This window comes from Misgurnus anguillicaudatus, chromosome 9, assembly GCF_027580225.2.
Source record: "Misgurnus anguillicaudatus chromosome 9, ASM2758022v2, whole genome shotgun sequence".
Classification (NCBI taxonomy): Eukaryota; Metazoa; Chordata; class Actinopteri; order Cypriniformes; family Cobitidae; genus Misgurnus; species Misgurnus anguillicaudatus.
In genome coordinates this window covers 20,580,001-20,606,242 of record NC_073345.2, presented here as the reverse complement: position 1 = coordinate 20,606,242, position 26,242 = coordinate 20,580,001, and the positions used below count along the sequence as shown (strand labels likewise).

General features: G+C 36.0%; 4 protein-coding genes and 1 long non-coding RNA gene across 9 annotated transcripts in view; 2 read left to right on the top strand and 3 right to left on the bottom strand.

The window, feature by feature from the left end:
• The window catches only part of nectin1a (nectin cell adhesion molecule 1a), a 28,990-nt gene extending 12,366 nt beyond the window's left edge, over positions 1 to 16,624 (bottom strand). Inside the window, exons 1-2 of one of the 3 annotated variants that reach the window (XM_055179673.2) lie at positions 15,957 to 16,624; positions 3,260 to 3,631 (exon numbers count right to left, since the gene is read on the bottom strand). In XM_055179673.2, coding sequence (XP_055035648.2) covers positions 3,260 to 3,631; positions 15,957 to 16,008 — 424 coding nt within the window. In that variant the 5' untranslated portion in view covers positions 16,009 to 16,624. The remainder of the gene's footprint in view (positions 1 to 3,259; positions 3,632 to 15,956) is intronic. The other 2 variants (XM_055179674.2, XM_055179672.2) reach the window with 2 other exon arrangements.
• A 1,115-nt stretch (positions 16,625 to 17,739) lies between these two features.
• LOC141366109 (uncharacterized) lies at positions 17,740 to 19,723 on the top strand. Of its 2 annotated transcripts, none has more exons than XM_073871282.1 (4): positions 17,740 to 17,848; positions 18,676 to 18,730; positions 18,814 to 19,146; positions 19,243 to 19,723. In XM_073871282.1, the coding sequence occupies exons 2-4, from the start codon at positions 18,685 to 18,687 to the stop codon at positions 19,344 to 19,346; spliced, it is 483 nt and encodes a 160-aa protein (XP_073727383.1). In that variant the 5' UTR covers positions 17,740 to 17,848; positions 18,676 to 18,684; the 3' UTR covers positions 19,347 to 19,723. The 2 variants fall into 2 exon arrangements, with proteins under 2 accessions (XP_073727383.1, XP_073727384.1); XM_073871283.1 differs by lacking the exon at positions 17,740 to 17,848 and adding an exon at positions 17,850 to 17,983.
• The window catches only part of LOC141366110 (uncharacterized), a 22,966-nt gene continuing 14,470 nt past the window's right edge, over positions 17,747 to 26,242 (bottom strand). The window contains exon 3 of the long non-coding RNA XR_012371130.1: positions 17,747 to 17,879. This is a non-coding gene — a long non-coding RNA (uncharacterized lncRNA). The remainder of the gene's footprint in view (positions 17,880 to 26,242) is intronic.
• Positions 19,866 to 23,636, top strand: LOC129423411 (uncharacterized). Its single transcript, XM_055179676.2, has 2 exons — positions 19,866 to 20,008; positions 22,127 to 23,636. The coding sequence occupies exon 2, from the start codon at positions 22,220 to 22,222 to the stop codon at positions 22,847 to 22,849; it is 630 nt and encodes a 209-aa protein (XP_055035651.2). The 5' UTR covers positions 19,866 to 20,008; positions 22,127 to 22,219; the 3' UTR covers positions 22,850 to 23,636.
• LOC129423412 (uncharacterized) overlaps positions 25,934 to 26,242 on the bottom strand; it is a 1,491-nt gene continuing 1,182 nt past the window's right edge. For both annotated transcript variants that reach the window (XM_055179677.2, XM_055179678.2), the window contains one exon: positions 25,934 to 26,242. This exon is cut by the window's right edge and continues 274 nt beyond it. In XM_055179677.2, coding sequence (XP_055035652.2) covers positions 26,038 to 26,242 — 205 coding nt within the window. In that variant the 3' untranslated portion in view covers positions 25,934 to 26,037.

The following is a 26,242-nucleotide window of genomic DNA, read 5'->3' as shown; positions in this document are numbered from 1 at the left end:
CACCCTTTGGTACCAATATGTACGTTTGAGGTACTAATATGCACCCTTTGGTACCAACATGCATGTCTGAGGTACTAATATGCACCCTTTGGTATCAATATGTATGCCTGAGGTACTAATATGCACCCTTTGGTACCAACATGTATGTCTGAGGTACTAATATGCACCCTTTGGTACCAACATGTACACCTGAGTTACTAATATGCACCCTTTGGTACCAATATGTACGGTTGAGGTACTAATATGCACCCTTTGGTACCAACATGCATGTCTGAGGTACTAAAATGCACCATTTGGTACCAATATGTACACCTGAGGTACTAATATGCACCATTTGGTACCAGTATGTACACCTGAGGTACTAATATGCACCATTTGGTACCAATATGTACACCTGAGGTACTAATATGCACCATTTGGTACCAATATGTACACCTGAGGTACTAATATGCACCCTTTGGTACCAGTATGCACGTCTGAGGTACTAATATGCACCCTTTGGTATCAATATGTATGCCTGAGGTACTAATATGCACCCTTTGGTACCAACATGTATGTCTGAGGTACTAATATGCACCCTTTCGTACCAACATGTACACCTGAGTTACTAATATGCACCCTTTGGTACCAATATGTACGTTTGAGGTACTAATATGCACCCTTTGGTACCAACATGCATGTCTGAGGTACTAATATGCACCCTTTGGTATCAATATGTACAGGGAGTGCAGAACTACTAGGCAAGTTGTATTTTTGAGGATTACTTTTGTTATTGTACAACTACAGTGCTCTTGGTCAATTCAAAATGTTAACAAACCCTCAAACCTGAACATTTAAGTAGTAAAAGTGAAATTTTGGCTTTATTAAGAGAATATTTCTATGTACATCATTATTAGGCAACTATTAGTGTGCAGAATTATTAGGCAACCAAATGAAAAACAAAGATTTTACCATCTCACTTGGGTTTTTTTCAACTGTTAGAGTGGGAATAGTGAACGGGCTCTACATTTGCAAGGAAATTAATAAAACAACAAAAAATAGAAGGAATGTGTAGACTCGGTGACCAGTGTAGCCGCCCTTCTTTTCGATGGCAGTCGCGGGCCTTCTATTCACGGATTCGGTCGGTTTCTTGGTCTGGTCTGAACCAACATTTTGTGCAGACGCAACCACAGCCTCCCAGACACTGTTCAGAGAGGTGTACTGTTTACCTTCACTGTAAATGTCCTGCTTAAGAAGGGCTCAAAAGGTCTCAATAGGATTTAAGTCAGGTGAAGAAGGGGGCCATGTCATTAGTTTTTCATCTCTAAGGCCTTTACTGGCCTGTCATGCAGTGGAGTACTTTGATGCATGTGATGGAGCGTTGTCTTACAAAATAATCAGTCTTCTTGAAAGATGCAAACTTTTTCCTGTACCACTGCTTGAATAAAGTGTCTTCTACATTACAGGCAGGCAGGCACAGACAGGTATTATTAAACATGAACTTGTTGGACCTTTTTGGGTTGAAAATGGAAATAAAAAACAACTCTCAGACCTACTGCCACTTTTTAGAAGACACTTTCTTCTAGCAGTGGTAGAGGAAAAAATCTGCATCTTTCAATAAGACTTTATTATGCAAGACAACGCTTCAGCACATGCATCAAAGTACTCAACTGAGTGGCTGGCCAGTAAAGGCCTTAAAGGTGAAAAACTAATGACATGGCCCCTTCTTCGCCTGACTTGAACCCTATTGAGACCTTTTGATCCCTTCTTGGGCGGGACATTTGCAGTGAGGGTGGGCAGTGCACCTCTCTGGGCGGTGTCTGTGGGGCTGTGGTTGTGGCTGCACAGGGTGTTGGTTCGGACCGGATCAAGAAACTGACTGAACCCGTGAATGGAAGGCTTGTGACTGCCATCGAAAAGAAGGGCGGCCACACTGGTCACCGAGCCCACATATTTTTTTATTTTTTATTGTTTTATTATTTTTTTTTTGTAAATTAGAGTTTGTTTATTATTCTCACTTTAACAAGTGAAAAAAAAACAAGTGAGATGGTAAAATCTTTGTTTTTCATTTAGTTGCCTAATAATTCTGCACACTAATAATTGCATAATAATGATTTACATAGAAATATTCTCTTAAGAAAGCCAAAATTTCCCTTTTACTACTTAAATGTTCAGGTTTGAGGGTTTGTTAACATTTTGAATTGACCAAGAGCACTGTAGTTGTACAATAACAAAAGTAATCCTCAAAAATACAACTTGCCTAATAATTCTGCACTCCCTGTATGCCTGAGGTACTAATATGCACCCTTTGGTACCAACATGTATGTCTGAGGTACTAATATGCACCCTTTGGTACCAACATGTACACCTGAGTTACTAATATGCACCCTTTGGTACCAATATGTACGGTTGAGGTACTAATATGCACCCTTTGGTACCAACATGCATGTCTGAGGTACTAAAATGCACCATTTGGTACCAATATGTACACCTGAGGTACTAATATGCACCATTTGGTACCAGTATGTACACCTGAGGTACTAATATGCACCATTTGGTACCAATATGTACACCTGAGGTACTAATATGCACCATTTGGTACCAATATGTACACCTGAGGTACTAATATGCACCCTTTGGTACCAATATGTACACCTGAGGTACTAATATGCACCCTTTGGTACCAACATGTACGCCTGAGGTACTAATATGCACCCTTTGGTACCAACATGTACGTCTGAGGTACTAATATGCACCCTTTGGTACCAAAATGTACGTTTGAGGTACTAATATGCACCCTTTGGTACCAATATGTACCACTGAGGTATATTAATATGACTCTTTGGTGCATATGCACCTCTGAGATACTAAAATTCACCCTTTGGTACCAATATGTATGTCTGAGGTACTAAAATTAACTCCTTGGTGCAAAGGTGTGCTTTCTGAAAAGGTACCATCCCAGTGACAGCTATGGACCATTTTTTGAACATTTTGACTGACAATGTAATGGTTTTAAATTTTGGATTTTTCTAAACACAAACCTATTGCTTCAAATGTCTTAAGATATACAGCAGAGTAGTGAACAAGTTGTGTTGACGTCCTCTATGATACATTTTTATAATTTTATAATTATAATTAAGTCAATTTACATCACCATTTACTTTCATACTACTCATTTTATGGAAACAAAATCCTACAGGGATGATACTACTATTTCTGCTGTAAATCATATATGTTTTTGAGTTACATTTTTTACTCATAGAATAGCACCATCACATACCGTAAACAGTAAGATTGACCATGCTCTCCCTGTTTCCAGCTGGGAAAGTCGTGTACTCGCAGATATAGCTAGATTCATCAGACAGTCTTAGTTTGTTAAAGACTATAGTGGTGTCCTCCAGGGATGGAGTGCGCTGCCGGACGGCCGGGTTTTTGAAGCGTACGCGCTCTTTGAAGGGTTGAAGCACTGAAACACCCAGGGCAGGATTGGCGATGGCCACGTTCTGCTTGGTGCCATTAACAAGTTTTTGCCAGGTGACCTGGGAGATCTTTACAGGCGGGTAGCTGTTGATAAACAAACAGGGTAGCTCCACGTGTGAACCCACAAATCCTGATTTATTGGTGTCCATCTGGACCATTTGACCATGAACACCTGGAAATAAAAAAAAAAACATGTATTACAATATGTAAGCTGTAAATATAGCTCCTGTGCTATATTTATTTCTATATAACTCTTTCTATTAGTTCTGTCAAAGCACCTTATTGCTGAGATGGATCTTAATCTGGTCATCTAAAAAAAGGAAGGTTTAAGAATCACGGGTTCAATAAGTTGCAGAGAGATCCTTCACCTAAAAAGTGACTGTAAACACAGCTTGTGTTTACCTGGATGGATGTAATACTCCAATTAGAAGCCTACACGTGGCCAATTGAGTCATGACGTTAGACCATTTAAAAACAACAGACAATCCCGTACCAAAATAAGGTTGCACTTTACTAAGGCTGAAATCCCTTATCCCTTAACAATGAACACAAATCCCCCTTTGTTAATTTTATGGCATGACAGAGAAATCATGTCATGTGGTATTTGTCTGTTTTTGAAACACAAATTATTTTATTGCAAAGATTTTGCATAGGAGAGTAATGCAATGTTTTGTGGTTAATTTGAAGCTTTGTGATCATTTGCACGCTAAGAGCAATTTTCATATGGAAAGAGAATTAGAATGTTTAAATAAAATGTCATGCATTTAATAATGAAATTTAGTTAATGCAAATATCCCATTTAGATAATAATATGTAATAATATTAAATGCAGTCCTTAAATCTTTGGTCGATATAGTCAGGGTAAGCTATTGCAGAACAACAACAACAACAACAGAAATAAATAAATAAATGTGAGTCAGTGGCAGGCAGAAAGCCTGTCCTGGATTAAAGTAGACAGCAGGGGTGCAGTGAGACTTTCCAGGCTTAAGGGCTGCTCATGAACGTCTGCATAAATACGGCAAAGCCCTGCTGAATCGAGGGCCGCCCATGACAGGTTAGTGGAGGTTAGTAACAGCAACAGATTACAGCACTCAGGATATTGAGATAAGGAAAGCAGGATAGCATGACAAAGAACATCAGCCCATTGCCCAATGTAACCACAATGATACCTGCAATACCTGCTTTGTGGACAACCAGTTATAGACATCCAGAGAGATGCAACAGAATTTACATCATCCACTACATCAACGCCTGTACCACACCACTTTGTTGACCACAGTGACTTAGTAATAATCAGAACTACTGAACAAGCCCATTCAGGTTCATAAAGAAGTAATTTTTATTGAGAAATGTCAAAACATACAAATCTGGCATTTTGTCTAAAAAGAATGATTAAACAATGAGCAATACTGCTCTTTCCTTTTATGGGTGCTCTATTAATTTAACAATTTAATGATACTGGGAAAACTAAACAAGTTGTTATCAAATGATCAAAATGTATTTCATTATCAGTCATCATTTGCAGATGGCAAAGAAAAACTTTAGAAACCCATTTCAAAGGATGTTGAAATCTTGTACAACATTTCCCGACAAGGTCTTTTTAAACCTGTGACAAAAACTAAAACAGGATTTGTCATCTGGACACGATGACCTGACAGGGTTGGAAAGGACTGTGCTTCATAAGTCAGCTGTCACTGAACTAACATCACAGGCTAATAAGAAGTGAAAGCCCTCCGAAAACAAAGGAGAACCAAGAACGCCCACCAAACTGCTGTGTAGCTGTCCGGTCACTTTACTGCATTTGTAAGGGAATCAAAAAAGACAGAGATTTCCACACAACACGCAATTTTGACTAACAAACTTCAAACATTTCTTGCATTGTAAAAGAGTAAAAGAGTTAAAAAACCAACCATTAGGTTATAAATTAATCAACCCATGCTGGAGTTTTTCAATTCTCGTCACGATTATGAAATTTGGCTGACGGTTAATTGTCTACTAAATTGTGACAATTATGATGATTAATTGCCTGTTTTAGGGCTTTTACAATTATGCCTATTAATTGCCTATATTTATTGCTTTGACATTTAATTCTCATACATTTTTTCTTTGTTTATGAAATAATTTTCACATATTGTTGTGATTATAATTATAAATCTATAATTCTTTTATAAATTATAATTATATAAATCTATATAAATAAATTAAGTCTTTCGCAAGGTTTACCTGGCAGTAAATATTAATACGCATAACACAAATTTAAAAGTAATCTGATACAGTCTTGTTTATACAGGCGCTGTAGCTCCCGCTTGTGTTTTTCAGAGAAATGTGCAATCAATGCGGTGATCTGAAACCATCGCGATGAGGTCAAACAATTGCGATGAAACGATTATTTAATCATTGTGCCAGCGCTATTCAACTCATCATTGGGTCGAATAAAAAAAAAATCTGGGTTCATTTAAATCAGTATTTGGGTCTATAGGGGGTCGCACACCGGCCGCGCAGCTCAGCGCCGTGCCATTCTAAAACACATTGTTTTCTATGAGTATACACACGCCTGTCCGCGCCGCCCAGCTTTGACTCAGGAAGTTAATCGCTGTTGCGCAACACAAGGCCACTCACATAGTTTAACATTAAATAACATCATATTTGTCCCAAATCATTAAAGATTAACATTGGCTGCTAACGTATATTTTGCATTTTGAAGTAGACGCTATCGGACGAAGCTTGCGCTGTTTAATGTGCACTTCCGGTTAACGATACCTCCGAGTTGTCCTAGAGACGCTACTCAACGCGACGCCTTATCACTTTTTGATCTAACCATGCATTGTCAGAAAAAGGTACAAAAGTGGTCACTGGGACAATACCCTTTAAAAAGTTCCTAATATGTACTATTACGGTACAGATATGTACCTTTGATGTAGTAATATGCACACTCGGGTACAAATGTGTACTTTTTGTACCACCCCAGTTTGTACATTTATTTCTTAGAGTTAAAAATAATTCAACGTTTTTAGTGTGTATAGTATTTGGCTGGTCAGGATTTGAACATTTAGCCCGCTTGCGGCAGCCCTATTCAGTTACAATACAGCTTTATTAGACTACTGAGATGACAGGAGACCACACCTGTCTATCAAACATGGCTGCTCCACAGTGGAAATGATATGGTCTTATATATGACCTCATTACATCCCACTCTCTCTGTAAACTGATGAGCTCTGGTCTCTGAGCTGATTAAAAGCTTTAAGGAATGACGGCTACAGTATGACACCTCACTATAGCTGCATTTCCATTACAGATTTGCGCAAAACTTATGTGATATTTGTCAGTAACAATCTTTTTTGAAATGACAGCGTTTCCACTTATAGATGATATGATTAAAACGTTTTCCTTCTTTCAATAAGTAATTCCAAACATCACGTCAACTGATGTTGGAAAGTTTACTAATATCTCATTAACCACACAAACCACACAAAATTTGTCAAAATAAGTGCCTGCTGCACACGCGTCAAAACCGTTTATGATAAAAGAGACGCTCACGCTCACAAAATACACGCAAGAGACTCCCTCAACAGTAAACTCTGATTACGCATGAGATTATTCGCATTATCTGGCAAATGCAAGCGTCTCTTTTATCATAAACCCTTTAGACGCGTCTGCAGCAGGCACTTATTTTGACAACACACGTGATGCACACACAGGATCTCTCGACTCGCAGAACACATATTTTGAAAAAAGGAACAACACACATGACGGGCTACATACATGTTGTGACAAACTTCAACTTTCATTGGCCATATTTTCGATTCGCAATGTCAATTTGCGCAATTTGGGATGTCCCAATCATTTCAAACTCATATCTGAACTGCAAGGAGCTGCAAACACAATGTTTAGATTTTTCATAAACATCACAAACATACAGGTTTTTCCTGTAGCTCAATGGGTAGAGCTTTGCATGAGCAATGAAAGGTCATGGCTTTGATCATAAGGAACACACATACTGATAAAAGAAATAATTGATGCACTGCAAGTTGCTTTGGATACATTATGCCCATAATAAATATCTAAATAAGCTTTATATAACACAATAATAAATAATCTTGCAATACAAAGAAATGTCACTCTATAGTTGGCCTTTTCACCGTATTAACACCAGAAACATCCATCTCTCCTTTATTAACTTTAATTACTGTATGACAAGAGATCAACACCCATTGATGGTTTTGGTCGCACCCTAACATGACTAAGAATGAATCTGTACAAATCTTTAAAAATTACTTGCTGGTGCAAGTCCATTTCACTTACCCTCTGTCGGTACTTTTAAGCATGATTCATTACTTAGTGTTAAATGCAGGCAGAGATCAGAAGCAAGTTTTTCTTCTCTTATCTTTAAAACTAAGCCTTGTCCGTTTTAACAGGAAACTGAAGAAGATTTATGATTTTAATATGCGAAAATTCCACTACTTTAGTTGGACGGTTATCATAGTGGGTGAAATTAATTCTCTACTTTTATTTTTCTCTTCATCACAGTAATTCATGTACCCAGAACGATTGTGATATAGTACATCCCACAGGTTTTAATGCAGTACATATAAAGTAATCGAGCAGGATTTAGCTTCCAGAAATTAAATCAGGATGACAAAGCAGGAAAGGTCATTGGTTCAGAAAAAATTTCATTTTCTTTGTTCGCTTACAAAATGTTCAAGCAAAATCTGTGGACTTGTAATAAAGGCTAAACTAGTTTACAATCTATTGTAGCTATACTGTTCTGTTGTGTTCATATAAATGAACAATAGCAGCTTGCTAAAACAATAACAATAGATTAAAAAAAAGTGCTTTACAAGCAGAATCAAGCAGATCAGTACTACAAGTTCGTATTAAAGATACAATGCAAAGGAGAATCTCCTTTATGCTTCATAAGCATTGAATACTTGACATTAGAGGGTAAGGCTCTAATAGAAACACTGCTGTCATATAAACATCTTTATAAGAAATCTGTACAAATCACAATACAATAAAAAGGTACACTGTAAAAAAAATTAGCTGTAATTATGCAGCAGGTTGCCAGTAACTTACTGTAAAAGAAAAAGACTGTAAATGTTTCATGTTCGTTTGGCTTTGAACGGACTGTTGCCAGTAAATAACATAAATGTAAAATCTACAGTAAGTTACCGACAGCTAGTTGCCAGTAATACTGTAATTCTACAGAAATGTTTTACAGTGTAAGCGTTTACACAGGAAAATGCATTTACAGCATTTAGATGCATATATTGTAATGGGCTTTTGTGCAGACTGCTGTTTTGTTGTAGAGATAATGTTGTTTTCACCATAAATATCATGTGACTAATCACTTTGGAGTTATAGGGGAAATTAATATATGACTGATTGGCCAACACTGATTGGCTAATGGCACCACAAGAGTACACACAGTCCCAATAAGTCCATTACTATATTGACCATCAAGAGCTGTGGTGTCAGCAGACAGGGATAAAGTCAATTACACAATTTGTAGAGCCCTGCACAAAATTGCCATAAAAACTAAAAATGTTTTTTTCATTTGCTTTAATATATATATTTTTTTAACATGCATTGCTGCTTGTAGATTATGGAGAAATTAAGAGTTTGGTTCCAAAATGCGATAAACACCATTTTAAAAAAAGTGTTACTGCCAAAATCAGTATTATATCAGGTCAGTATTTAAAAGTAAATTCTCAATTTTACAAAATACAATATCCGCTGTGTTATTTTGTCATCTTTTCTCCCTCTTTTCTCAAAAAGCTATAAACACCACTCCTCCTTTTCTGCAGAATGCAATAAATCCGCTCAATAAATCACAGCGCACCATTCCACGCAATATAAACAAACAATGGCGGTGTCTTGAGTACACAGAGTCCTAGTTTTCATTGTCTACTTTGTACTTCATGATCAACAAACAAACAAAAACAAAATAATGCTTAAAAGTCATGGATAAACCTGTGGTGGTTTTCTGTGACGGGAAAGAAACGCCATCAACATTTAATAATTTACGCGAGAGGCACTCGGGAGCCGGTTGCTTGTTCTCCCGACAGCATTAAGCTTCTCTCATGCTAACACATTGACTCCACTTTCATAATTTTACTCAAAGTCAACAAAAATCTAGCAGGACCAAAACATTTTATAGCTGATTGCTGTGAAAAATATTAAGCAACGACGTCCCAAATATAACCGCAGCAATGACAGTGTTCTTAATATGACAAAGTAAGTGTTTTGGTTAATGCCATTAATGTTTATTTTTTAAATCTGTGTATACCACTAGTCAACTAAATGAATATATCATGGCAAAGATGAATGCACATTTATATATTGATTCAATAGATTTATAGCATTTTGGGGAAAAAAACTTGTAATGGATTTATTGCATTTTGAGGAAAAAAAATTGTTTTTACAATAAATCTTTGAAAATCAAATTATGGATTTGAATTTTTTATGTTTTTATAACCTAAAGATGCTATGGGAAAGTTTGTATCAGAAAATAGTGGTTTTCATTTTGTCACTTTCTTGGTATAGAAAACACGTTTTTTACCGAAATTAGTCAAAATGGATTTATTGCGTTTTGGAGCCAATGTCAGGACTCTGCCTTGAAGTCTTGTTAAATTTGTATTTTGTCATGGTGGCAGAGTTCTGGCAGTCCCTGGCCTTGTGTGGAGGTTCATGCCTTGTTTTTGTGTTTGGGCATGTGCCTCCGGTGTCTTGTCATTTGTTCCCGCTCCCTCGTCCTCCTGCTTAGTGTTAATTATTAGTTTATTCCCATCACCTGTTCCCGCTCGTTATCTTGTTTGGTTTTCTTATTTAATGTCAGTGTATCTTTAGTTCTGTGCAGGATCATTGTGTTGTGTGCTCGTGTTGCGTGTGCATCTAGTCAAGTATCTAGTCAAGTCTTAGTGTTATCTGTTAGTTTCATGTTTTCATGTTGTGTACCCCCTCGTGGGTTTTTGTTTTTGTAAAAGAAATAAAGTGTTATCTGTTTTCCCCGACATCGTCTGCTATTGGGTTCATTCGTCCTGCTATCCCTCACAGCCAAACTCTTCAAATATACCCTAGTTTGTGTTTTTTATGTGTTACGTGAACAAAACGTGATGCTAAAAAGGCAAACAAGAGGTTATTTTCCTTACTTTGAAAAATGCTGGGTAGTTTGAACCCATGGTTGGTTAAAATATGGACAAACTGAACATTGCTGAATACTAGTTTAAATGAGAAAATGTCCATATTTGATCCCAATCATGGGTTGAAGCAACATAGCATTAGAGTGCACTTACTCCCGAAAGTTGATTAAAATCAGCCAATCAGATTAGAGTTTGCTGGAAAGTGCATTTTGTGCGCAATGTGCATCAGACAGTTAGTGAATGGACGGATGGTGGGTGGTCTGTGGGTGTTTTGCCTAAAGCTAAGATTAATACCATAATAATAGACCAGCGTGGGAAAAAAGTCATTAACATAATGGAAAAACAGCCCTGGAAAATAGCAGAAAAGCAGTTTGTTGCTTATATTATCCTATTCAAACGTAATAACTAATTCATAAACATAAACCTATACTGTACAGCGCCTGGATGGTCTACTTAATAAGTGCCTGAAACTCTGAATATCTTTATATTTAATGCCACCAACACTAAAAACTTTTTTTTGGGGCTCCATATAAGTTCCTCCTCATATGTCACTTCACCTGACTGTAAATCTGCAAAATTATTATTTTAATCCATTTATTATTGTAATCTAACATCAAAATCTCAACAACAGCAATGCTGATATGCTTTTCTCTGCATTGCTGTTTTCTCTGAGAGCTGTCCATCATGATACTAATCACAATTTGGTTCTCTATAAGCACTAGGCTGTTAATCTAAAAGCCAGGCTGTTAAATCTGAAAGACAAGCCAAGCTGGTGATATCTTCAGGCTGGATCGGTAATGAGTGAATCATTTTAACATGGAAGGCGATATTAAAACAGAAAACAACAACTGTGTCCGCACGCTCCTTGCCCATATTTTGCAGATTTTAAACTGAAGTGTGTGTAATGCTGAATTCTCTGAGAAATCAAGAATGTTATTTTGTTATTTTGGAAACTCAGACACAATGAATCTGTGCAGAAATAACACAATTCTGTTTTAATATTTATACTTGGATATAACAAGATTGAGCACTCCTATTACTATGAATGCAAAGCTCAATATTGCACGACGTAAGTCCCGCCTTCCAGTTAAAAGAACCAATCATCAATCGATAAAGACGGACGATTCTCTGGGGGAGAGGTGAATGTCAAACTATGTGCTGAAACGACCTTGAAAAAGTTGTTTTTTAGCACTATTGGGCTGAAGAAACCAAAGTTATGGCACAGTTGATGTCAGGTTTAATTGTTGGTCAGAAATGTGTTATTTATGTGATTTAGCACATAAATGTAGAGATACTGTATCAGACTTGTCCCATTCAAATAGATAAGACTTTTGTCTTGGATGACTGAAATAGTTGCCCGGAGGCGATGCAAACATGGCACACTAGTAGTGCGACTTCCCCAAAGGGAATTTGTTTGTACTAGGAAATGCTATCACAGCAGTACGCTGCCTTAAGCAAGCTATCATACTTAATATGATGTGCCAGTAAACTGTCCGAGTCTTCTCTTTAAGTAATACCATCAGGCAGGGTTACCAACTCTTACTAGTGGACCAATGCCATTAAATACAATGCTCTGAAACACTTGATTTCTGTCCTTTGGCTGGACATATTGCAAATCACATGCTGAGGATTGTTGAATTGTAGATTTGTGTTGGATTGCTCAACTCAGATGTACAGGAAAAATTTGCTTGTTTTTTCCTCACACTGTAAAACAAATGTAGCATGAAGTTAAAACTATGTGGTTATGCAAAGTCAACATACTCAACATACTTTCTGTGAGTACTTTGACTTGTGATAAGTTGGCATAACTTATAAAAACTAGTTGAAATACTTTAACTTAATTTTAAGTTAAAGTAACATAAAATATATGTCGATTTTTTTACAGTTCATAGATATTTGTAAACCTGCTTGCTGTATTGTCACAGCTATTTATGTGACAGCTGTAAAACCTACACAAGTGAATTATAGTAAAATGTATAATTATTAGAAGAAAAAAAAACAATAATGACCTCGCCCCTAAACCAAACATCTTGTGAAAAAGCAGATCATACTAAAATGTATGAATTATTTCGTACCAATTTATACGATTTAGCCACCCCGACAAATAGCTGCCATTGCAATGACATTGTGTTGATACATTTAAATTAGGCTACATAAGGTGTGTTTTGCATGATGCACCTGACACCTTATATGCATCACTGACTGATATTTGCTGAGCTGGTGGCTGGTGGTGGGTTGGTACTGTTGCAACATTTTGGTGATTTGTTCCTCAAGTTAATCACATCTCAATATTATTCAAGCTTAGAAACCTGGTTTTAGTGCCATGACCGGTTGTCAGAGTCTGACCCTTCAGTGTTTTTACCAGTGGACTACTATCACCCCTGTTTAAAAACCCTCCAAGTATCACCATGGCAACGGGCCAGGGTATAACAGATGGTGGGAGAACGCTCAGTGCATGGCAGTTAAAAGGAGATGTTGATACAGTAGTAAACAGGGGGGAAAAGTGGGTCAGGATCAGACACAGCAGGATCAGACAACGCTTACAACCAGTCAAGCCCCCTCCAACACGCACATGTAAACACAGAGTCTACAGAGGTTTGACTAAAACATGCGGATTATTGTGAGGAATAAATCAGAAACTAAACAATTAACAAGGCATTTGACTTATATGTTTACTATTTATATATACACAAATTTAGGTAAATGTTACAGTCACATAACTTACACATTTAGCCAAAAATTATAATAAATAAATCAACAGCCTTGGGGAAAAACACTGGAGCTGAACATAAGGGTAAATCTTGTGAAATGTGAAAAAACATTGGTCATATTTCCCTCCACAATCCAAAATAAATAAAAGTTTGTGTAAAGCATAAGTAAAAATGTAACAATCTGTGACATTCGGTCATTCTCATTACTGTAACTTAAAAAATATATGTTACAAATCGTCAACTTCCTAAAATAATTTTTGGACAAAAATGTTTTTTTTTTTTGCATAAGTCATCTCCTCATGATCCTGGCCACGTCTGGTAAAATCGACCACATCCTCATTTGAACAGATCATACTACCTCTGTAGTATAATGCCCTAAGTCAAGAGCATTAGGGGGGTGAACTATTCTATTTACATATTTAACAAAAGTTTGATGGAAAACTGAAAAAAAAAATAGTTTACTTTCATTTATATTACTGTGGCATTAACTAAAGGGGATTTATTTCTGATGTAAATTTTAACATTTGGAACAGGCTCATCCACTCTTTCCAAAATTCATCTTGGTGATCCGCTAAAATGAGGATTTATGGCATGATAAATTGGAGAAAGCTCTCACAGAGACCAGCATTTCACAGACACCTCATTTATAAAAAGCAACCTTTCAAATTCGACAAGCATGTAAGCAGTGTTTTGGCAGGTCAGCTACAAGGCAAAGTTAAAAGATGTGTCTGTCGACACCACTGATTTGCACAAAAGTTTTTAGATTCACCTTCACCTTACTTCACTTATTTATTTAAATGCAAAACCAGAGAGGATGCATAGGATTCCCATCCACTGTACAAACACACCAACAGTTGAATAAATATGGCACGTCAATATTAATGCTACAAATCCCTGTATGCAGATAAATCCTGCACGCAGCACATTTGACTAGTGCTGCTGACTTACTCCCATTACGAGCCGATTGACTCAGTTTTAATAGGGGTCATTCTAAGGTGGAAATGCTTGTCCATTGCTTTTGCAGACCCCTTAATCATTTAATTTGACCCAATAATCCCATTATGATATATATTTAATAAATATAGACTGTCCTTAAAATGATGAGAGAAAATTGCCCTGTCCCTTTGATCATACATAGAAGTTGAACTGTGAACTTATTATTTAAAACCATGTTTTTTATAAAACAAATCTAATTTACTACCTTTAACCCTGAATGAATTTACTACAACACTGAAATGGTAAAAATACACTATTAATATGAATAATATCAAATAAATATTTGTCCCCCAAATTTATGTCATTGGTGTTACTCCACCCAAAGCACTTTTATTTTGAAACAATGCATAAGCTCTTTGAAGTTTTTCTTGGGTCAGAAGAAGTGCAGTGGAGGAAGGCAAAATGTTTTTGAGATGTCTTACCTTATTTGTCTAAAATATCATGATATATCTAAGAATTTTGAGATAAGATTTTTTGGATGTCATTAGTGTTACTCTTTTTTATAGCTGGGAATGTTAAGATCTTTACATAAAAATACATTATACTGAATAAGTATGTGATTGTTACATCTCTGATGATAGCACATGGCTAATGGCAGCCATTTTGTTAAAATGTTCATTTTTTCTGTAAATTATCATTGGTGTTACCGTCATTGGTGTTACCGTCATTTGTGTTACTGTCATTGGTGTTACCGTCATTTGTGTTACTGTCATTGATGTTACTTCTCTACTGAGTACTTTCTAAGCACTATTCCTTTAACTGACCAACATAAAAGCATAAAAACAAAACAAGATGGAAAAATGTTTAAGTTTATAAGTTTTATCATATTCATTATCTATTATTATATTCTCATTTTGTCAGGTTTTGAAGATACAATGTCATGGATTCTTTATTAAAATGTATTAAAAAGTTAAACATAGATTAAGCTCCCTGTTTTGAGGATTCATAGATTTGACAAGTTAATTAATGCTATTATAGAAGTTTTGGGTATGTTGAAAAAAGTTCATTTAAGTAGATTTTCATCACCCGAATTCCACCTTTTCTGTAGAATGACCCAATACATAAAACAATCACAATAACCAACTGTTTCTCAAGTTTAACATTTCGACATGGAAGATCTCAGACAGTATAAAAAACAATTGTAGACTTTTGCTATTACATAACAAAGCGATTATGTTGTAAGATTGCTCATCAAGCTGTGCCCACATTAATGATACCACCTCAACATTTTAAGATGTTTGGAGATTTTAAAAATTAAGATTACATTAATAACATTAATAGTTATCTATTAGATATTACATTTATTCATTATATGAACACATGAGTTATAATGTATACTTGCAGATTATTACCTAACGTAGAGGTAATGTGCACTGTCCCCACCCTTTTACATCTGTATATTATTTAATTTATTTTAATTCTACGTATTAATTTTTTTTCTGCTTCTTTGGTTTTCGCCTGTAGATAGCCTTATCAGAGCTAATTGAGACCACAACAAATCACACATTTTAGGAATAAAGTTAATTTTGATTCATTCTGATAAGAAATTTTACTAGCCTATACCAGCAGACACTGTACATGACCATGCCAAATACAACCATTTTAAACAGTGCAACACAGAAACATAAAGAAAATAATTTATCGGTCTTACCTGTTTTCAATGGAATAGTTGTCAGCAGAAGCACAAACTTCAAAAACAACATAATGGTCTGGTGTAAAACGTAGTTTTAAAATAACTGATGGGATATTCAGAGATAGCTCAATCCTGTGGAGAGCAGGTATCCAAGTTACCATTCATTGAGATGTGTCCAGCATACAAGAGAAACTGAAGTTGACCAGATGTACAACTGTTTTTTCACTATTTCATCCAGTTCACCATTTATGGGAACCGTTTAATATCCCGTATCAGTAATACAATTACGGGCATGCAAGCGCGCGCAAAGCCACTTGGAGAAAATACTTTCTGCTGCGCGTGGGTAGCGGAATAAATCAGCTTAAAGCTCGAAGCACGGAGATTAATGAAAAGTGGACGACAGTATCAACCTGAGGTCGCTGCCGTTGTTGCCCTGTCGTCACGGAGCGATCATCTATACATCCTTTGACAAGTGAAAGTCTCCTCTGAACAGTTGCGATTACTGAATTAAAAGTTGCCGAAAATGAATGGACCGCAATTCAGTGAGTTCAAATGTGCAGGACGAACGGTAATGACGATCTAAAACAAGTACAGAACAGAAAAAGTGTGCAGTGAAGTGTTCAGTTCTTGTGTCATCAGTATGACAAGCTCGTACATGCTAACTAAACACTGGTTTGTGAAGTCATTCGCATTTTTAAGGGATTCGCAATACGGACGTTAAAGATAAAGAGAGCTAGAGCTCCCTCGTGTGGTCAATAAATGCACATACAATATTCAAAATAAAAGAGAGAGACAGTCTCAGTAGAGTCTTATGTTAAAGACTTTTAGCAAGATTATTATAAATTTGTGTTTTTTAACATAGGGTACAGTCAATAAAACTTATTTTGCAAATCAGAGGAAAAACAAACTAATTGTAAAAAAGGCGCAATCTGCGTCTGCAGAGAGAGGCTGTAAAGTAATTGTAAAGTAAATATTTTACTGCTTTAATTTAAATAGAGTTCCTGTAATAAATTAATGGGCAACGTTTGAAACCATTGAAATACCCTCTTCATATGATGTGAAGGGCACGTTGTCATGGCTTCTGAAATCCTTTCAAATGTAAAACACCCCCCAAACCCACACATATCAGCTGTGCCAATTAACAATTCAAAATAAAGCAGTGATATTGATTCATAACCATGTCACTTTAGGAAACATTGAAGATGTCACTCACTTTGAAAATTCATTCAAGAAAACAAAAAGTGGAACCTGTCTAGGAACAGTGTTTGTCAGAGGTGCACCAATCGTCTGAATGAAATCATTGTCAAAGTGAATACTTGAATACATTTTAATATGACAAAGGCTTTTTACACGCTAATATGTCATCTAATTTGCATTTACCACAAACATAATAAAGGGAAACCACACTTCACATCATTTACTAAAAATAAATGTGAGGAAAAATGTATTGATGGCTTTCAGGTCTAAATATAAAGAGAATGCAGAGACATAAGTAAATATAACTAAATCTATATTTTAATAGTAAGGTAAAGTCAAAGTAAATAAATAATAAGTAAATAAATATATTTTTATTGTACACGTTTGCTGAAAAGTAGGCTACCATACAGTACGTCAAAGCTCTCAATTGCTCCATTTATTATTTCAAACCATTAACAGATAACAATATATAAATTGCCTACTTTTAATATTGTGTAAATAATAAAACAAACATTTCTAAAATTGCATGTTCCAGTTCAGTCAAAAGGGGGAGACAAACATCCACTTTTTCCATGCCATCTTTATCCCATCTCGAATCCACAGCACTCATTCTGGTCACTTCCACTCTCAGTGAAGGGGTACAGCTTTATAAACAGGAAAGGATCTCCTGCCATCTGAACAGCATCACAGACCGGGATTACAGCCTTTGAAAGGTAACCATCTGATGATGATGTCATGCTTGCTCTGGACAACAACAAAGTTATATTCCTGCATAACCTTGTAAGATTTGCACTAGGATCTAAAATTGAGTATTAAACTAAATATCATTTTTCCATCTTTAAAATAAGGTACATCCTTTTACAAAATTGCATGCCAGATAATTTGAGAATTAAAAAAATTCTGTCTCAACTTAAATAGCTTGAACCGAGATGTCAGTGCCATTGTGCATGTTTCTTATATATGCTTAAATGTCTTTAAATTTAAATTTAACTAAGGCCTAGTCCTGGCTTTAGGCCTTGTCTGTGAAACCAGGCCAGAGAGTGTTTCCTGTCGGTGTGATCGAATATACAATTTACGCACCTGGATGTATATGTTTTCACATCATCCATATTTGTAAGTAAAGGTCTGAAACATGGGACGGATGCAGCATGATTGGGAGGGGCTGCTGCAGATAAACTGCAGTGCAGTGGTACTGTAGCCTATGTTAGGTCAGTGTTTTGCAGTGTAAAGTGCTGTGTAAGACAGATACAGTAGGTGGAGCTATAGCAAAACTTTTACTTATGCTGAGTGTCCTTGATGGCCCACAGACAGTTAATAAAAACAAATCATTTTTAATATGGGTTTGACAGTAAGCTCTCTAAGCATTTTGACTTCTGATTTGATCATTTTAGGGATTAAGTAGCCATTGTAGTTGGTTTAAATCTAAGCAGTGTTTGAAGCTCATTGTGGGAATGACAGAACAGTGTTGATAGTTAATAAAAAGAGGGGGGGGGGGTATTTCACTGTTTATGTTTTTTACATCTCTTTGATTTTTCCACAGCATTCTGCAATGAACAAACCAAACTCTATGTACGGGTGGATTGTATATCTGGGAGGTAGGAAAGTGATGAAGATGTTTTTATGATGTTTTAATATTATTATTAAGATATTTATTCTAATAACATTACTGCATCTCCAGTTTTGATCAGCACAGTCTTGTGTCAAGATGTAGAGAATATAATTACAATATGCCAAAAGGAAAATAATGACCTCAGAGTCAACTGCCTTTTGGAGCCCAAAGCCAACTACCACACAGACTTTGAGTTCTCAATGTCTAAAGGCAACAGAGAGACAATCATAAACACTAACATCTCGGGTATCATGCCTGACCCCAAATTCCGGCACAACACGTTTGTGGAGGAGATTGAACCGTATGGATTCAGACTGACAATGATGGGCTTCACGATCACTGAGAATACAACCTTCATCTGCAAAGTCACCAAGACCCAGAAGACTTTATTTGTTGAATTAGGTACAGCAACTGAAATATGTTTTTAATAATACTACTATTCAAAATTAATATATAAATCTTGCATATACCTAAACCTGAACTTGCCTTGCCTTACAGGTACCATCGAGCCCTGCTCTGCCATCAGTGTGTTTCTACTGGGTTATCCTTGGATCAGTCTTATAGCACCTTTGTGCATTGTACAGCTATGGGAAGCATTTTAAGAAAACTGCCGTGTGTACTAAAGCAATATATTTACAGAGACTATCAAAGGGGGTGCAATGTATTTCTGTATGTTTCTTTGAGGTTTTTTCACTTTTTTTAGAAATGCTCTTATACCTATGCTATGCCTTTACTGTAAAGTAAGTACTTGTTGCTGCCTCTGTGATGGTTTTATTTAATGTCTTTTCACATTGCCAAAGCACTCAAACAACTCAAGGCATAACATAAAGACTTACACCTGCTATGGAAAAGTCAATATGTTGTATAAGAATCTGCATACTTAGTGAAGTTAAAAATTTTTAGTATTACTAGCGTCATATAATAACATGATTTTAATGATGATAGAAAACCAAATGAATTAAATAAATAATAAAATAACCTGATACAGTGAGTTTTTAAAGTTAAATAAAATACCATTTAAAATTTTAGTGTTTTCATGATTTTACGTAAAAACAATTTGATCCGATCTATAGATCACAGCTAAGGGTAATATAGTTTGAAAACTTGAAATAAAAAAGAAGTGACTCGCCTTCATCGTTTAAAGGGTAGTGCACGTGCATGAAACGAAAGTGAAAGCACCACCAAGTCAAAAGTTGACGTTTGTGGCGGTGTAGCCTACAGTTTATAAAACGACGTTTTCAGCAGAAATCAAAAGACAAACAAGGTGAGTGTTTGCATTTTAGTTATATTGTGTAATACTGCAGCTACCGATTCATACAGTAGCAAGGAAAATGTTGGTCTGTGTTGACTTTCATGTTTTAAACAGTTTAAATACAACGAAGCTTTCGAAGTAAAAACATTCGAAAACTATTAGCTAAAACCAAATACTATTTACATCAAAAGTAATCATAGCATGTCGAGGGAGCTTTATATCTCGAGAGCATTCGATATTTACGGCAATATATGCTAGGCTATGGCTTCATGTATTTCAGCATGTTACTACTTACAATTAAATTCTATATTTTTACCTCAAAGTAGAAGAACAACAAAAAGAAATTACAAAAAATAAATATAAAAATATACAGTTAAGGAGATACCACGAATAATAAAAAATGACAATAAAGAAATAGAAAAAAGGCAATTTATCATATGAATAAGAGAACACATACACATAAAAACACTTTACTTGAAGGGGTGTTTATAAGACTGACATGACACCTACATAATCATGGCATGACACGTGTCATTAATGAAGGGGATTTTATACAATTATGAAAACTGTCATTAAGTGACATTTGTTTAATTATGTCATTTTTAATGCAAAGATGACATTGTTTGACAACTTGACATAAACCAATACATCATAACTTGTCATAAATCTGTCATAAACATGACATATTATCAAACTTAAGATACTACCTAGCTTTATGGGTTAACATTACATTAAACTGTCATTTAAACGTCAATAAGTTAATACTCTGTCAAATAGTTTAATAACAGCATTATGAATATTTTTCTTGACCTCACCTACAGTGCTACATAATTTTAAAATTGCTATTAAGATGTCATTAAGTATGTCAAGTAATTTAAAATACCTTACCAAAATGCAACAGACACGTCAAGGGATTATATTTAACTTTACAGAACTTTACTTAACTGACTGGTTCTTCCTAACACAGACGGTTCTAAAATAGACATAGAAGAAAAAACGAACAAAACATTTAATTAATTCAGTAATTTAATTTAATTAACAGTTTTTGCAGCGATATGGACCCAACGCTGCATGGCTTAACCTGCTATTGTACTGTTTTCATTTAATTTTAGGTGAATCAGTCTCAAAAAATACAAAAAGATTTTAAAAAATATATAAAAACAAATTGAATTATTATTATTATTTTTGGATGATTTATTTTATTTTTCTAACACCTGGAGGAAACTTAAAAAAACATTATGGACTAAAGAATATACATGACACTGTCATTAAACTATTTAACATAGTATTAACACTTAATGACATTTAAATGACAGATTATATATGTACCACTGTAGTTGAGGTCAAGAAAAATATTTATGACGTTGTTATAAAACGATTTGACAGAGTATTAACACTTAATGACACTTTAACGACAAATTCAATTTGTATCACAAAAGTGGTCAGTCTTGGTAATGTCAAGTTGTCATGACAAGTTATGATGTATTGGTTAATGTCAAGTTGTCATTACAAAGACATCTCAAACAATGTCATCTTTGCATTAAAAATTACATATTTGAACAAATGACACTTAATGACAGTTGTCATAAACGTGCTTAAAATATTCTTCATGTTCATGGCACGTGTCATGTCATGATTATGAAGGTGTCATGTCAGTCTTATGAATACCCCTTTAAGTAAAGTGTTACCAACAATTAACAGTGATTATCTACAAATATAAAATTTTTGCCCTACTGAAAACCAGCATAAGTTGGTTGGCTGGTTCAAGGTGGGAGTACCTGGGGTAATCTGGTCCTCCCAGCTTGAACAGCTAGGTCCAGCTTGGAAAAAAAGACCAAAACACATTTAAACCAGCATGCTACACCAGCTAAAACCAGGCTGGGTTGGCCACAATGCTACAACAATGCTACGTCCTATGAAAAAAGTACACCTTTTCACCTTTTATAGTTTATTTTAGTACATCAGAGGTACATATTTTGTACCAATGAAAGCTTATTAGTACATTAAAGATATTAGTATCTCAATGTTACATAATGGTACCAAACGTATACATATCTGTACCTAATGGTACTGTATTAATTTTGCTACTTCAATTTGACTGTTCATTGTTGTGTTAATTTTTTGTTGTAGGAACTGCAGGTTCAGTAAGGATTAAAAGACAAATCCAACACATACTTCACACTGTATGTTATTACTCTCTCACAGTATTACATAAGCACCAAAATGCCAATACAATTTAGTGGATGGAAGTCCTACAGCGAGAAATCAAAGCACCTTAAAGCAGGTCAAGAACCCAAAAAAAGCCACGGCTACATTATGTACCACGGGACACACAAAAGCAATGCTACAGCTATCATATCATCAGGATTCAGAGCCTCTAGTGGAGGAACTCTGGGCCCTGGAGTCTACTGTAGCAGGAACATTGGCAAAGCCATGGGTTACCCGGGATCCTGTGCTCCTGGTGACAGAGTTGTGTTCAAGCTGCGTGTGAGAGTAGGTAAAGTGAAGAGGATAGACTCCCAGGGTTTGCACTTAAAACTCAGTTGGCATCAGAATGGATACGATACAGCCTGGTTGCCAGCCGCCGTTGCTGGAATGGAAGAAGACTGCGTTTGGGACCCAAAGCGAATCACTGTGATCGGAATAGCACATTGCACAGATACCAACACTAAGAGTTCCTTGGAGAGTCTCATAAAGCAACAGGGACAGGTGCCGAATGGGAATGGGAAAAGTTTGGATCAGTGTAAGGGATGTGGAATGCAGACAAAAGATAAACACACAATGGTGAAATGCTGGTCCTGTAAGGCATCCATATGCCCTTTCATGGATAAGCATGTCTGCCAAAAGAACTGAGGGTGTGATTTTGTTTGTTTATTAGTTGTAATTTATTTCCAAACCATCACTACAAAAATGAAAATCAATCAATTGGCGTGCATATGATGCGCCGGTCCTTCCCATTCACTTGAATGGTGCATCTTTTTTTGTCGTTTTATTTATTGGTTTCTCTATTTTTTTCTGTTTTTTTAAAGGTGCAGTGTGTAATTTTTAGAAGGATCTCTTGACAGAAGTGCAAAATAATATACAAAACTATATTATCAGGGGTGTATAAAGACCTTTCATAATGAACCGTTATGTGTTTATTACCTTAGAATGAGACCTTTTAATCTACATACACTGAGGGTCCCCTTACATGGAAGTCGCCATTTTGGGCCGCCATTTTTTCTACAGAAGCCCTTAACGGACAATTTTACTAAGTTGTATCCGACAATGACATGTTTGTCCGGTGGCAGCTACCGTAGCTTCTCTATGTGTTTCAAAAGCGAGGGGTGAGCACTGGACTAAGGCGTTGGTTGCAATTCGCAACCTTACCACTAGATGCCGCTAAAATGTACACACTGCACCTTTAAACCATTTTCGTTTAGGGTTAGATTTTAGATTTGCTTAATGAGGTTATTTAATATACAGGTTTCTCCATGTTTTTGTCCATATTTAAGCCATGGTCGCTTGGAGTTGGGGTTAGAGTTGGGGTTTGGGTTAGGATGTCATTTTTATATAACAAAAAGTTGTTCTAACCCTAAACCCAAGCGAAAATGGTAAAAAATAGCAACAAAATTGAGAAACCAATAAATGGAACGACAAAAAAAGAATTTGGAATTTGGCGTGTGTGTTGCGCGATTTTTGCACTTCGTGCTGTTTGTACGCATCTTCAGGAGACTGGGCTGGATATTGCCAATAACATCAGTGCTAAAACTGATAACACGCCGCTCATCCAGGTACTGCAAGTCATCTTTACCAATCCTCATATGTTTATTGAATCTTTGCTGTCTCCTTTCTTATGTTGGCAAAATATTTTTAATCAATATTTCATGTCCAATTATTTACTTGTGGCAATTAATATTGATAAACAGGATAATGTACATTCAGTTGATTATCATAGAAAAATATCCCTGACACTGAAACTGTAAAATTAACATAACAATATGGCTATTGAGCTAATTGTATCAGGTAAAGAAAGAAATATAATACATTTTTTGTATATGTAAAATATTTTAAAAGTACAATTTTATTTAAATAAAATAATTTATCGTTTAATCATTAAAGGCGGAGTCCACGATGTTTGAAAGCCAATGTTGATATTTGAAATCACCCAAACAAACACGCCCCTACCCCAATAGAATCTGGACCTTCTGTTGATAGGCCCGCCCCACACATACGCAACCCGGCATTTTATTTGATTTGATTGGCTATAAGTGTGTTTTGGTAGTCGGCCCGTCTCCTTTTCCAACGCGTTTTTCAAACATCGTGGACTCCGCCTTTAAAGACATTACATATATATATATATATATATATGTCTTTCTTATATTTTTGCTTATCTTTGTGGCTCTGGACTATTATTTAACTATTATTTGCCTTTCACCTCATGTTTTCTTGTAATCTTGATTAGTTTCTTGTTTATTTAAGGCCTCAAATACTTTTTGTTGTTTGTCACGTCTTGTTTTGTAGGTTGTTACTGGTGACATTAATTTGGTATTAATAAGTATCCTGGATCCAGCTGCATTCCTGTATGAATACACCATTTTACAAAATTATTAAAATTGTCTGTTTATTGACAAATAATAATCATAAACATTTTTAAATGTCTACAATTACACTTCAGCACCAATTTTGGTTTCCACTTGGAACTGCACTGTAATATTTTTATGATACATCATTTGTGTTTTATTTAGGGGGGCTTATATTAGGGATATTTTGGCTGTGTGAGTATTTTATGAGAAAACACCTGTCTCGGTCTATAGCAGGGCTGGCCAAGTTTGGTCCTGGAGGGCCGGTGTCCCGCAGAGGTTAGCTCCAACCCTAATCAAACACACATGAAGCAGCAAATTCAGGTCTCACTAAGCATACTAGAAACTTTCAGGCAGGTGTGCCGAGGCAAGTTGGAGCTAAACTCTGTAGGACACCGGCCCCTTCAGAACTGAGCTTGGACACAACTGGTCTACTGGGTTTGGTTTGTTGTCTCAGTGTTTTGCATTTTTTAACCCTATTGTTGGTGACTTAAGCAACATTATAATTTTCTTAATTTATATAATTGTATTGATTGCTGAAAGAACATAATTTTTAAAGACTTTTTAAAGACTTTTTTTGCAGCATCCAGATTACGATGTGTTATTATGTTTGAGCGATTGTTATGTAAGGAATATTTGACCACAAGCCGTTAAATTATTAGAAAATAATGCACACCCGAGGTGGTGATTTTTTAATAATTTAACGGCCCGGGGTCAATAATTCCGCTTATACTATAGTTACCACACCTCAAGACATCGATCACATGATATATTTAAAGAGATTAGTCAATTTTTTTGTACTTAAATCGCTATTGTGAGTAGGACTATTTCTTCCGCATTTCTTTTGCTTGCTCCAATATGTCATTTTAAAGCTGGCCGTAGAGGCTTGAGCCGTTAAAGGCATTCTAATGCAGTTATTAATGAAGTTAAAAGAGCGAGAGTGACAGAGACACAGAGAGAGAAAGAAAAAGAGAGAGCAAGTGAGAGAGAGAGAGAGAGAGAGAGAGAGAGAGTGAGAGAGAGAGTGTGTGAACGAGTCTAAGTTACCTTTGTGTGTCTCTAAACAACGCTGTTTTTGCCTCGGAAAATCATCTGTCATGTTGTTTTTGTTAGTCCGTTATTACAGGTAAATATGCGAAGTGATATGGAACTGTAATGCAGTCAAGAGAGCTGCCTGGAACTACGTTTGCCGTGCGTTTCCCAGAAAATAATTGCACACCTCAAAATGTTCAGCAGCCAATCAGTTTCAAGCATTCAACGGACCCGTAGTATAATTAGGAATAACAAACCTGCAAATGTCGCGACTCGCGACTGACCAATCAGTATTAAGCATTAAAGTGCCATGTACTAAAGATTGATAGAACATGAATTGGAACCTGTTTAAATGATGTTTTATTTGTTTGTACATAGTTTCAGGGTCAAAACTTGTCAAAAAAAACCAACAATACACTTTAGGACTACTATCTATTCAAATGTATTTTAAGAAATATTGCAAACATCAGAAGGTTCCGGTTTTGGACAAATTTGACCAATAACTGTGATTCGATCTGGATCCCAAACACAGAACTCTTCAAGACCACTTGGCACCATGCCACAATCTGGAGGGCACCAGGCAGTGTCAAACCCATAGTCATGCCAAGTTTTTTGCATTGGGTGTTTCTTATAGTTGATTTTCTTAACTTTA